Here is a 14,221-nt window from a genome sequence, read left to right on the forward strand (position 1 = left end):
CAACCTCACAGTCACCTAACATTCTGTAAAAAGTCTGAAAGTGTATTCTTGTCTAGCGGCACCGGGAGTTTCCCCCAACTCCGCGTTGCTTTCATTGTAGGTGTAACAGTTCATTGTAAAGGCCAAAGATTTAAAAGTGTATGGACATTGTATGAGTGTAGTGTTGTGTATCGTTGTTCATCTGGCCATTTAGACGCTAGACCCCTGCTGGGGCCCAACGTTGTCCACAATTAACCTCGTGGAGGCGGACCAGGTATCCAGTAGTTGATATTTTACTCTGGCAGGTCCTGCCACCTAGTTCCCTGAGATTTTAGTGGCTAGGACTTAAAAATAATAAAAAAAACATTGTGGGGAAATAATCACCGAAAAAGGTTTAAGCCGAAAGAGTTTTGAGTGCGCAGTTTGAATTTGAGCATGTTTTAAATTTTGACATTATGCGCTGGTGTATAGACAGAGTAGGGGGGGAGACAAAAGACTGGGGGAAAAAGCCAGAAGTATGGGGGTATTGTCCCTCATACTTCTGGCTTTTTCCTTTTGGGGACATCTACTTTTGAGTAGGTCTCCCCAAAAGCAGTGGGGCAGGCCCATGCTCCACCAGGAGTAGAGAAGCGGGGGGGGGATGGAATAGGAACCGTCTGCCCTCTGCCAGTGGATTGGGAATTAAAGGTGAATAGAATTAGGGCATCCTATTCAGACCGCTATATGGTGTACCGCAGGTTGTTCCTGCATTTGTGTCTAGTCCGGGTTTTTGTCACTTGGTTTGTTTGCATGCACTCATATTCGTTGGGTAGTTCCTGTGGCTGTTTCTAAACAGGTTCTTTGTCACTTTGCTATTTTCTTTGATCTTTGTTGGGTCGTTTGATTCGTTTGTGGCCTCACTTCAGTCGGGAATGTCTTCTTCCATGCTCATTTTGATTTCCTCTTGCTCTTTGCAGTCTTGTGGGGTGGTCGATTTTTTTCGAGTATGCAATTTCTTTTTATTCATTGTGGATGGCAATTTCCGTTCTTCTTCGGTCGAAGACTTCTCTTGCAAACCGGCTGAAAGCCGTAGTCGTTTTCTGTATCCAAGAGATGGTGTTCTTGGTTTTATGGTATGTACTGTATCTTAGTTATTAGCACGCATCTGTGTTCCTCATAGCACTTCCTCATCACATTATTCACACTCACAGTCGTGAATAATATGATGCCATGTTTCAGGCTCACGTTAGGTGCAAGTTAGCTCCTCTGTTATACCCAGCGTGTTCAATTTACCTTGAATGGGCCATGACACGTTAGTAAGTAGGTTTCATTTAATCTCGGGGTAAACCACGGGGCGGGGGCTTTTGGATGCGTCTTGGCAACCAGTGGCATGAATCTCTTCGTTACTTCCCCTTTGTTTGACGCTGTCCATCTGTCCTGCCACAGCTGTAGCAGGTGAGCCACGATTTTATGCTTCTCTGCTTTACGATTGTTGTTTGGTTCTAGGGTAAGTCCATAGATTGTAGTGGGTATTCCTTTAGACACGTGATACATCAGCCCTCAGCGAGACACCTCCAGGTCCAGTGGGAGGACTCCAGTCAGGACCTGGAGGACGTGCGTTCTCACTGTCTGCATGCACGAGAGATGATGAGCATAATGCTATGCTGGATTGTGCCCAGGTGTCTTTTATTTACTACTGTTCCTGCTTTTTTGTACTATATCAGAGATCCGTAGGTAATGGCTGGGATGAAAATTGCTTTTTTAGTACAGGGACAGGATTTTTCTGTTTAATCCCCAGTCCCTGCGTGAGACTCTTGCTATTAATGCTGCGTAATTCCTTAGTTTTTCTTTCAGGTGGATGATGTGAGGGGTGAAGGATAAATTACTGTCGATTGTAATTCCTAAGTATCGTATTTGTTTTACAAGTTTGATGGTTGCTCCTGCTATCTTTATTTGTTGTGGTCTGTGGATGTCGAGCACCCCTTTCAGTAGAACAGAGTTCATCTTCGTGAGTGAGATCTTGAACATGTGTAGCTTTGCCCAATCATGTAACACCTGTATTGCTTGGTTTGCATGAGTCTCCAGGCCCAGAGTGTAGAGTGTAGAGTGTGTTTAGTGTCAAACGGCACCAGGGGTTCCCCCCATCTCCGCGTGCTATACATTGAGGGTGTGAAACAGAACACTGTCAATGCCAGAGGATTAAAAGTATATGGATTTTGTATTTGTGTAGTGTCGTGTACCGTTGTTCATCTGGTCATTTAGCCGCTGGGCCCCTAATGGGACCCAACGTTGCCCCACTCCGCCCCGTGGAGGCAGACCAGGTACACTACTATTATAGTTATTTACTCTGGCAGGTCCTGCCACCTAATTTCCTGAGATTTCAGTGGCAAGGACCAAAAAAAAAAAAAAAAAAAAAAACACGCTATAGATAGGGGTCAGCCAAAACAAAGGGAGTACTAGTTGGGCGATTTGATGTTGTTAAGTTTTTGGATGTAGGGCTCACACAATTTGGAGTTGATTCAGACACTAGTTGTAAGTTAGAGAAGGGGAGGGAGACTGAAGACTGGGGGGAAAAGACAGAGATACGGGGTCCATAGGGAAGATGACCCCAAGTCAGTGGAGCAGGCCCATGCCCCACCAGAGTGAAAAAGAGGGGTGGCGAGGGGGGAGGACACCAGGGATGAACTCCCCCTCCCGCCAGGGAGTGGAGGCAAAGGACCACGCAAGAGAGCGTGGCTAGGGAGGCCTAAAGGCAGCAGCTGAGCTGTGCTGGTGTAGGTTCTGTCACTCCAGGGACGAAGGAAGAAAGGAGTGTTTTTTTTTCTCCCTTTTCCTGAGAGGACTGTCATATCCAGGAAGTTTCTTACTTTGATCTTCAATGGGTGGTGTTTGGGTGCCTAACCCGTCTAGCAGTGAAGACAGACTGCGCAAACTCTGTAAAGGCGACATAGCGCTGCTCGTCCATTATAATCAGGTGCTCACAATTTCGGGGATTTTCTTGCATTTTAGTGGCAAACCTTAGCCGGAAATCGTCATATTCATGGCAATCATACATCACGTGATCCCACGTTTCTTCAGCCCCGCAGTGACACAGCGGATCTTCTTCTATGCTAGGGATGTTAGCTTCGCTTTAAAGGGTCCGTGGCCTGTAAATAGAAATGTAGTATGGAGGCCTGGTGAGTACCAGGGAGGAGGCTTTGGACTGATGAGGTTCACAGAGGAAATGAACTTTTTGGTTATCAATCCTTTGTTGGTGGTGTCCCATGTCTCTTGCCAGGTCCTGTACATAATTTCAGAGATTCTCTTCCTTTCTTGTTTGCGGTTGTTATCAAGGTTAAGAGTGATGCCTGCTGTTTCGGTGGGAATACTCTTCTTCAATCGTTGATATAATCCTCTTCTTATTACCTCTAGGTGTAGGGGTATACATCCAGCTAGCACCTGCAGAGCTGGGGTGCTTACTGTACGGCACGCCCTTGTTACGGCAAGGAGCATAGAACGCTGTATGGAGTCTAGCTTACGGCGATTTCGGTCGAGGGAGGCCCTAGTACACCATACTGAGGCTCCATAGCAAGCTATTGGCACAAATATGGCATTATAGATGAGGGCCAGAGCCCGGCGCTTTAGGCCCCAGTCTGCACGGCTTATACGGATGATCATGGCCGAGTATTTTTTTATTTTCTGTGAGATATATTTCAAGTGAGCATGGAAATTTAGCTTCATATCTAAGACGATTCCTAAATATTTGATTTCTGGGTATAATTTTATGGAGGCGTTGTCAATTTTGATAACCGGTGGTCTTCGTAGTTGAAGCGTTCCCTTGAGCAATATAGATTTGGTTTTCTCTCCCGAGATCTTTAGTCGGTGAATGGCTGTCCAATCCTGGAGCTTAGTTAGTGCACAATTTGCTCTCTCCTCTAAATCAGCTCTTGTGTCACCATGCACCACCAAAACCAAATCGTCAGCAAACGCAAGGGGTTGAGTCATCCCCAAGTCCATCCCAAGGAACTCGTCCAGGACGATGGACCAAAAGAAGGGCCCCAGGACCGAGCCCTGGGGACAGCCTCGGGAGACCTGGCTAGTGACAGACTCGTACCTGGTACTAACATGGACAGTGCGGTGTCTCAGGTACTCCTTGACACAGCTATAAAGGTTGAGCGGTGCTTTGGCTTGTCGGAGTCTTCTGAGAATACTTGGCCACCACAGCCGATCAAACGCTCCAGCAAAGTCAACTGTGATGGCTAGCGCATACTTGCCTTGAGTGCTTGAAACAGTAGATATTAATTTAAGAAGAGCATCTTCAGTGCTGCAACCAGCTTTGAAACCGTACTGAAGTGGAGAAATGAGGTTTTCTTTAGAGTAGCATTTTGACAACCTGCTGAGGAGAAGCCTTTCCAGAAGTTTGCCTAGGACTGGCAAGAGAGCAATTGGCCTGTAAGATTTTGGCTCTTCAGGTGGTTTGTCTGGGTTCTTCAAGATGAGTTTAATGCATGCCTCCTTCCAGATAGCAGGAAAGTGGCCTTCCATTAGGCATCTGTTGAAAGTGGCGAGCATGGTGTTAGGGAAGTAGGTTGCAAATTTCTTGATAACATCCACCTCCAGGAGGTCATTGCCAGGCCAGGCCCAATCTGGACTCCGCCTTCACCATCAGGACCAAATCGTTAGCAAAGGCCTGGCAGTTTACTTCGCCCAAGTCATGAGCCAGGAAGGCGCCAAAGACAATGTTCCATAGGAGCGGCCCCAGGGCAGCCCCTGCGGACCCATCGAGCCACTTTTCGAAAAAGGTGCTACCACCTCAATTCTTCGGTCAGTTAGGTAATCCTTTATAGACTTGTAGAGATTATTATTATTATTATTATTATTATTATTATTATTATTGTTAGCTATATGGTGCAAGGAAGTCCAAGGCTTATGCTGCACCAGCCAAAAAAAAATATCTGAATTAACCTGAGAGAGAGAGAGAGAGAGAGAGAGAGAGAGAGAGAGAAAGAGAGAGAGAGAGAGAGAGAGAGAGAGAGAGAGAGAGAAGAATGATGGTATCCAGCTCAGGACCCTGGGTGTGCCAAGCCCATACTCAGCAGATGTGAGCCCGTGGGGTTGGTTTTGAGGGTGCGCTGCCTCCAGGAGCCGGCCGAGGACCCTCAGCCACCACATGGTGTCGAACGCCCCGGCGAAGTCCACTGCGATCACTACGAAGTACTTTCTGTCGCATTTGGTTGCTTTGAGTATAAGGTTTTGGACTGCTTCTATGGTTAATAATCCCGGTTTGAATCAATACTGTTTTGGTGATTCTAGGTTTGTGGCTTTGTAGTGGCTCATAATTCCTTTATGCAACAGCCTTTCGTATAGTTTACTCAGGGTAGTCAGAAAAGATATCGGTCGGAAGGAATCTGGTTGTTCTGGTGGCTTGTTAGGGTTCTTCAGGATGAGTTTCAGATTTGCAGTTTTCCAGGAGGTCGGAAATTTCCCCGCTTGCAGGCAGCAGTTTAATAGTTTGAGCAGAAGGCCATGTATGTGATCCACAGCCTTTTTGATCAGTTCGGACTCCAGGAGGTCCGGTCCCGGGCATTTCCTATTTCGCATCTGTGCAGCAGCATTTTGTAGCTCCTCCATGGTGAAGGGCGGCTCCATTTGTTGCGATGTGTATGTCTCCTTCACTTGGGAGATTTCTTCCTGCTTGTCATTTAGGATGTCTGGTGGTTGTAGAATGATTGTATTTAGAATGTTATTAATTGAATCATCTCATGTTGTAGTGAGGGATCCTTGAGACGTTTTTGTTGCAGTCGTTATTTCCTCCCTAGGGAGCTTATTTTGTATACCACCTCCAGGGGTCTTCATTTCCGATCGCAGAGATTAGTCGCTCTCAGGAGGCTTTCTTATTTTCCTTTATTTTTTCAGTGTAGGCATTGCGTAGTTGTTGGTATTGATGTCTCAGATAGGCTACCTCTGCTGGTGGCCAGGTTCTACGCGCCTTCTCGTATTCTTTTCTCTTTATTTGGACTTGCTTTCGTAGTCTTTGATACTCCGGGATCCATCGCGGCATGGCTCCTACGGACGGTGTCTTCCTTTTCATCGCCATTTCCGCTGCAGTGGTTATAATGTGGATGACTTTATCCTGCATCCTGTCCACGTTTTCCATCCCGTCATCCCCCGTACACTTATTGTTGATCCCATTCTGTCATTATTCAACAAAATCCTTCATCAAAAATTCTTCCCTCCTATGTGGCATGTCTATCTAGTAAGACCACTGCCAAAAATACGCTCTGCTTCTCAGCCCAGTCACTTCAGTCCTATTTCTTCTGCATCAAGCCTATTAAAGCCATTTGAGAAATCTCTTCTGAAAACGTTAACCACCCAAATAATGCCACATCAGCCACCGCAGATCCACTATGCCACCCGGTCAAGATCCACCGCTACAGATCTAGTCACCACCACTCCCAAGATCCTCGAGGCATTTGAGCACGGTTCGGAAATCACTGTTACTTACATCGACGTCCAGGCAGCATTTGATTCCGTATCCGTTCACGCATTGGCAAGGCTACTACGTGAGTATTACCTCATTGGTGGAGACGTGCTCTTGTTTACTCAGACAGTGCTTGAGAACAGGAACATTATTGTTCGCGATGGCAATCTGCACTGCACCAGGACTATTACAGCTGGAGCCCCACAAAGTGGGGTCCTCTCTGATATCTTGTTCTCATCTGTTCTTCTGCCTTTCGTGACGGGCCGAACTGATATTATCACCTTCGCTAATGATATAAAGCTGTTCACTGTTATAGACCCTGGAGACACTCCTGACTACACAAATGCCTTAATCGTACAGAAAAAATCCAGAACCTCGAGGCCTTCCTCTCCGGTTTCGGCCTTCACATCAATCCTAAGAAGTCGAAACAGTTGACTTTCTCGCTCAAACGCAACCCAACAATGGTGCAACCCAATATAAGAGGATCCGCGATTTCTGCTGCTCAGCAACACACCGATCTGGGCGTTATCTTTGACCAGAAGCTCTCCTTTCTACCACACATAGACCATCTGCAAATAAAGTTCTGTCGACTCCGGTGGATGCTTAAGCAACAACTTATGTATGTCCGTGACCAGGCCGTTGGGTGCAAATATATTAAGACATGTGTCTATCTGGTCATACTTTATGGCACAGAAGTCTGGACCTCAACTACCACAACGCATCTGAAACGGATTTTGGCTACTGAAATGGGCCATATGGAAATTTAGGCTTCCCCCTGCACCAAGACCACCCAGATGGCGGCACCTCTAATCATCAGACGTCTTATTGCCATTATCCTTCAGCGAAGACTCATCTTTGCTGTGAAAATGATGGTGGGCATTATTCCGGAACGAGACTTCTGGGCTAACTGCGTAGGAGAATCCCAATACCAAGCCTTCGGACCATATTGTGTACGGCGTGTGCCTTTTGTATGCAATACAGAGTTCTTCTTCTTCTTCTTCTTCTTCTTCTTATATTTCTGGGTCTTATGTAGAACAAAACTAATTTAGTTTTAAAAGTGAATAAAAAGGGAGGTTTAATGTAATTTATTGTACTTTCATTTTCTTGACAGGTGTAGTGACAAAGATGCTGTCTGGCTATACATTGGCTGTGCTGAGCCGACTTACATTTTTCGTCTATTTAGTGCATGGGCCTGTTATATGGGTGCGGTATGGCCTTCTTAGAGAAAAGGCTGTGATCAGCCATTATAATCTGGTAGGTAGTAACAGTTTATGCAGTTGATACAGGGTATTGTATATAATTCATTCAATGCAATTGACAAAATTAGATCAATAAATATCCGAAATTATTAGCCTGAAAATTATTAGCACAGTTGGTACAATCGCCATCTTTGCTCCACCAGGTGAAAAAGACCTGAGTCCGAGTCCAGTCAGTGACGTAAGGAATTTTTATGGGCCTTTTTCACAATGTAGCCGAGTTAGTCGGTCTCAGGTGAGGGTAGCATGGCGTTTTCTAGCAGAGATTCGGGTTATTGGTCCAGCAAACAGAAAATCGACCACAGAACACCGGCAATTTACAAAAAGTACATGGAGCAGTCTGGCCTTAGTTGCTGATGCTCCTAAAACCCAATAAGAACAACATCTGGATATTGTTTGTAGACATGCTCTGGTTGGAGAATGAATGGACATGTGCATTTGTAAAGGTCCGCACCTGGAACTCTTCTTGAACTCCCCTGGTGTCGCTTAGAAGAACAAAATCAACTGGAAAAGGGCTAGAAATATGAGTAGTGTAGGTGTTTATGTGAAAAGAGCATGTTCTGTTGTGTTCTGGCCACTTGAGCTCCACAGAAGCACTGGTCACCTGAAGAGATGATTCTGGGAAGGTGGGATAATCCCAGTAAAACAGGTTCTATCGCAAATGAGATTCTGACCCACCTGGTGTTGCCAGCAGTTCGGCCAGAATAGCCCGGTGACACATTGCAGAGGGAAGAGAAAAAAAGAAAAAAATGAAAAAACTCCCGTGGTGCAGGTCGTGGGGGAGAAAAAGAAGCTAGTGGTGCTGATAAACAAAAAAAAATTAAATGAGGCCATACCTGTTTGCGGGAGTTCAAAAGAAGTATGGCAGCTTGAACAAAAAAACAAACAAAAATAAATAAAACTAAGATTTTTAGCCTTTCTTTACACAAGTTAAAACTAGTCTGCAGGATCCCTTGTCTGGTTTAGATTGATATGGCATACAAGGTCTTCCGCTGGGCAAAAATTGCCAGATGCAAAGGCCTGCAGAGAAGAAAGATTGTCAGATTTCTGGTTTAGTTGATCCACCTGGTTTGGGGAGAAGTTGGCAATTGCTCTCTAAAGTTGATCTCTGAGATCCTCATACAAATTGCAGTCAAAAGAAAGATGATGCCCGTTTTCCTTAGCTCCACGAAGGCATATGTGACTAGCTAGAAGTCCCAGTTGGTGTAGCTTTTCATTTAGGCTGCCTGTTCCAGTCAGAAGGACGTCTCAAAGCTGAGAAAGAACCAGGATCTTGCGGATTTGGTCATTGCAAACGTTACCTCTGGGAGGAATATTTTGGTTGCTGTGTCGTGTGGCGACACATCCCACCTGTTTTTTCAAGTGTTTCCCAGTTCATTGTAGCATAGTGTTTTTTCACGCTTAGTATCTGCAGTGAGGCTAAGCTCAATATCCAGAATACATGTTGGTGTTTTCTTTTTGATTCTGAAGCATAGCCAGCAGGAAACTGTATAGAGACCAAGCGGGAGAGAGTTCCCACAGTTACCTGGATAGCCGCAGTGGTGACAGTTCTGAATATTTGGTAGGTGACCCGGATCAATCCCCATTAATCGGAGTTCAGTTTGCCTCTCAATTTTGAAATAACTGCACGATTGAACCACGCACCGGGGGCAACAATGGGTGAGAATACCGCTTTCTAGTATAGTGATAGCGTTCTCCTGAGCAAGCCCCAACACTTAGAGAGACTCTGAAAATGGAGGTAGAGAAACCTTTAACTTTGGTGCTGAATTGTTGGAGGTGTGGGAAGCAGCAGAGATTGTGGTCAATTATGCCTACGTAGCTAAGGGTAGTTGCACACCCAAGATCTTCACTTGAGGGGATCTCCCCAGGTCACGTTTGTTCTTGAAGATCATCATTTTGGATTTGGTTGCAATTATGTGGATCTTGTTTAACTGGAGAGAGTGGACAACACATGTTGAGTGTAACTTCCCATAGTTCGACAGCAGAGAAGGGCACCAGCGTGAACTGGAGAATGCTGCATTCCACCGAATCTCACAAATGTTGGATGGGATTGATGTTGATGGCCGTCAGGAGAGCAACGAAACATTCGGACATCATCTTCGAACCATTCCTGCACAAAGCGGGCCATGTGACTCGGGGTGTTGTGTTGAAAGTGTCCAGTGCCATCTGTATATATACGACCACCATGTAAGATAAAATTGGTCTGAAACGATACCGTGGGTAGACACAGAGATATGTATAGTATCTTAGGAGGGGTATATTATTAGGTAGAGGTGGGCCAACTAGTACTGTTCTGACGGTCCAAGAATGGATAAGTCAGCCTCGAATGTATAAGGTTAACATAATCGGTGAAGGACTGTAACGACCCCCAGATCGTTCAGCGTTTGAACGCTTAGAACTGAGGAGCCATTAGCACAGAGTCCAGAACTGTTGGACTGCCCTTTAGTGAGAAAATGACTTTTGCCGAATTTAGGGCATTAATTTGGAGGTTGAATGCGTTGAGATGGTCAGCTATGTCCTGTAATTTCCTGTTAATTTTCTGAGTGGTTTCCGCTGCCGGGTCGGATGGCAATATTCTAGTAAGGAGCTTGACATCGTCAGCATACATGATCCAATTGCACTTGTCGGCGTCAAACGGCACCATAATTGCCATGAAGAGAACGCCGGACAGGACTTCTTATTGAGGCACACCTGTAGTTTTATGACGCGCGAAGATTTTCGTTCCGATCTTTAGCATAATGGTCCTCTTAGAGAGGAGAGGAGAGATTCTGGGTACCACAGAACATCACCACTGAAATTGAAAGAGCTTTCTAACAGATGTAGGAATTGGGGTTTATAGATAGCTTCAAATGCAGAATGGATGTCAAGGTTGACAGCTCCTGTTTTTGTTCTAAGGCTTCTAAAATCCTCAGTGTGCTGGTTGTTGAAGGAATAGTTACAGTTAATCTTCCAGAGGTCCTATTTACTCATACTGTCATAGAGAATATGGTAGGTGATGGATCTAGTAGTGCTTTCTCCTAAATTTTTAGCAATACAGAGGCCGAAGCGACGGGTCTGTGTTGTCTTGGAGGACTTTCTAGTTGTTACTTTAGGAGCATTAGCAACTAAGGCCATATTGCTCCGGGGATATATGCGGTGGTCAATCCCTGACCTTTCTGTGTCCTCCGTATTTGGTGGTCACATGTTCGAACCCCGGTCTAATCAAGAAGCGTGTGCTACGCACTGATGCTCCTGCCCACCTGGCTACAGAGGCGCCTGACTTGGAGGAGTTGATTGTTGGAGCTTAGAATAGGCCAGTCGGGTCAGAGTACCTATTACTGTGGTGGAAAGTAATGATCCTCAGGGCATCTTTTATATAGGTTGAAGAGCCGATCGATGATAAGACATTTAAGCATTTGATGATGATGATGAATTGGAGGATGCCATTCTCACGCGTGGTTGCTGTGAGAGGGTATTAATGGACTGTATCAGTTGTTGCTTAGAAATTCGGATTGTAGCGAGATTATCAGTGGGATGAGAATGACTGAAGACTGGCTGGTTAGGTAAAGTTGGAGGCTGTTTAGAAAATCTAGCGATCTAGTCGAGCCACTCAACTGGGTAGATGCTACTGGGAGGATTAGCCTTCGTTTTTAGGGTTTCCAGATGCTCTTTAATTGCCGCTGATTTGTGTCTGTTAAATTGGGCCCTAGCTCTGGAGAAGGCAATGTGATCTTGACGTCATCAGAGGCTGTCCATTTGGATTTTAGAGATTTTTTGGAGTGGAAATTTGATTATGGTAAGGTACTTCTAAATATCTGCAGATTTACAGTCAGAAATTAAATACAGATGGGAATCAGCCTTTCAGTGGAATGCGTTTAATTAGCATCTATTCTTAAAATGTTTTTGGTTAAAATCTAAACTAAAAGATATTTCAGTCAAACCTAACCTTAACTGGCAATTTAGCCTTACGTGCAAAATAATTTTTTGTAAGTTAAAAAAGAGAAAAAGGCGAAATGCTTAAAAGTTTAAATATCAATTCTCAACTCTTCTTCTTAAAGGAAAGTAAAAAAGAACAGCATTTCTTTCTTCTTTCCATTTAAGAAGTCAATTTTTATATTTTTGTTATTTCAAAAGTTCTGTAACGCCAATCAATTAATTAGGATACTGATCGATTCCTGAAATCCATGACGTTTATATTATATTTCTGTTTCCTTTCAGATTTACGGATTCTTTGGTCATGCGGTCATCAGCTTCTTGGTAGCCTTTATTTGTCACGTGCTTGTAGAAGCCCCCTTTGCAAATCTTGAGAGGCTGGCTTTCTTCGGAAGAAACCCAATAGAAAAAATAACAAAAGGGGAGATAAAAGCTGTAGAGAAACCAAAAGAAGTTTTCTTCAGAAGCAACTCGATAGAAAACAAAGCAAAAGACCAGGAAAAAGCGGTGGAGAAGCCACAAGAAATCGCATTTTATCAGTTGGGAATCTTAAAGACACACAAGGGCCATATAGCAGAATAATAAATATGAAAATACCGTAATATGATATGACATTTATCGAATGGTTCTCTTATACAAAGCATAGCTCCACTGATAGAAACCAAGTGAGATGTGTTGTACACAGAATGGTAATTTTGTGTACAACACATCTTTCAATACCATTTTCTTTTAATGAAAAGCCCCTTTATTAAGAGCATCACGCGATCGAACAACCATGGACCATCTCCAGAGATCTGCATACAGATAAAGAGATATACAAAGATCTACAACTATCCTCGATTTGCAATCCACAAAGCGTGTATTGCAAATCGAGGATGAAGATGGGCATTACTCTTCACTACTTTTGATGTCTAGAACAACCCATCCCTATAATATCATGGATCGAATTGTCGCATTCAGCGAAATCTTATGCACCGGTCTGACATTCAAAAGATAAAAAGCCGTTGAGGTGCACCCGGGCAGATAAAATTCTAAATTTCTAATTCATTGATTACTGAGTTGTATAATGAATATGGGTCTGGAACCAATTTGTGTGTTATGACATATTATACTAGTCTGCTATGGATCAGAATATAGATGTGAAGCAACTTGGAAGGGCCTTACCGAATACAGTGATGTATATAAACACGTGGTGGGTTTGCCCTAGTCTGGCTTGAGACCGCTCTAACTTCAGAAATAAAAAATAAAAATTACCCCCTACTTTATTTCGCATTGTAGGAACGAAAAGGTCTGTTATTAAAGGAGTTTCCATTTCATGAAAATGATACGTGTATCTAATTGGTTGCTTGGTGTATATGCAACCAAAACAACTACAACTTTACCAGCTTTAAATTAAAAAGAAAAAAAACCTTTTCATCTGGTTCTCATTCACTGTTAATATAAGAATTAAGCTCTATCTTTTAAACTGTATTCCACTAATAGGATATAAAATTTAAACATTTCAGGTGGGTATTTGAATTATTGCTTTCTCTCACGCAAACGAAATATTGTTGATTGATGAATTTCAATACAAGCTTTCCAGATCATTTTACTTTAAGGAAATAGGCTGCTAAATTCAATTGTTTATCTGCAATAATATATTAGTTGGTTTTGCGTTAGCAACAGCCTCCTTCTCCCCTTTTCAACACGCTAAGAATGGCAGTTATACAAATTGTGGTATCCACGAGGGCTGGCGCCAAGCATGGACACTTCGGCACGAACACTGGACCACCAACATCTAGAAATCTGTCGCCTGGTGTAATGAATTTGACTTCTAACTCTATCTTTTGACCCTGCGCGTGTAGCACAGTGGTATGGTCACCATCCTCGCTATACCGGGTGGAAAAGGCACGGGTTCGAATCCCGTTGATGAGACGAGGAACTTTAATGGGCTTTTTTCACTCCGTGGCTGAGTTATTCGGTCTCAGGCGTAGATTGCAAGGTTTTTTACTCAGAAACTGCGGTTTTTTTCATCCATCAAAACAGCAAATCGACCAGGGAACATACAATTTACAGACATATACGGGCATATGTAAGAAATTATGGGTGGCCCGAATATAATATATATATTTTTTAATTTTCTGTTGCTTCAGTGCATACTTTTAATTCTGAACTATCGATTCAGTCTACTACCAATGGGTGCGCGCCTGAGCTCCAGTTCCGCCACCGGAGACGAATCTGACCCGGGTGATCTGCCTCAACCCAGTACTCCACCTCCCCAAAGCTCCATTAAAAAGTGCCTACATTGCTGTGAAGAAGAAAAGGCAGAGCAAAAATAAGAGAAAAGTGTCAAGGGTCGCCCCTTCCGTGCCAAATATCCCTCATAAGATGAGGGTCATCCACTATCCGTCGATTCTGACCAGGGGCCTGATGACCCACCTTGCTCTGCCTTGCCATCCAGCTCTACTGCAAATAAAGCTCCTACACAGGTGAGAATTATAACTATATTGGCCCATATCATCGCTTCAATCCTCAAATCCTCTCCAAGGCTCGGGAATTCATACACTTCGTAGTGTTGACGAACCACTTTTGATCCAACCGCCTTGAGCAAGGGAACTCCGAACTCCACAGGAAATGTAAAAAATATGATGATCTA

General features: G+C 44.0%; 1 protein-coding gene across 1 annotated transcript in view; it reads left to right on the forward strand.

Annotated features, from left to right (window-relative positions):
• The window catches only part of LOC150084024 (O-acyltransferase like protein-like), a 55,446-nt gene extending 42,673 nt beyond the window's left edge, over positions 1 to 12,773 (forward strand). Inside the window, exons 14-15 of the mRNA XM_090375745.1 lie at positions 7,530 to 7,672; positions 11,872 to 12,773. Coding sequence (XP_090231871.1) covers positions 7,530 to 7,672; positions 11,872 to 12,168 — 440 coding nt within the window. The 3' untranslated portion in view covers positions 12,169 to 12,773. The remainder of the gene's footprint in view (positions 1 to 7,529; positions 7,673 to 11,871) is intronic.
• The last annotated feature ends 1,448 nt before the right edge of the window (positions 12,774 to 14,221 follow it).

Source organism: Mastigoproctus giganteus, chromosome 6, assembly GCF_048544385.1.
Source record: "Mastigoproctus giganteus isolate SK-2022 chromosome 6, ASM4854438v1, whole genome shotgun sequence".
Lineage (NCBI taxonomy): Eukaryota > Metazoa > Arthropoda > Arachnida > Uropygi > Thelyphonidae > Mastigoproctus > Mastigoproctus giganteus.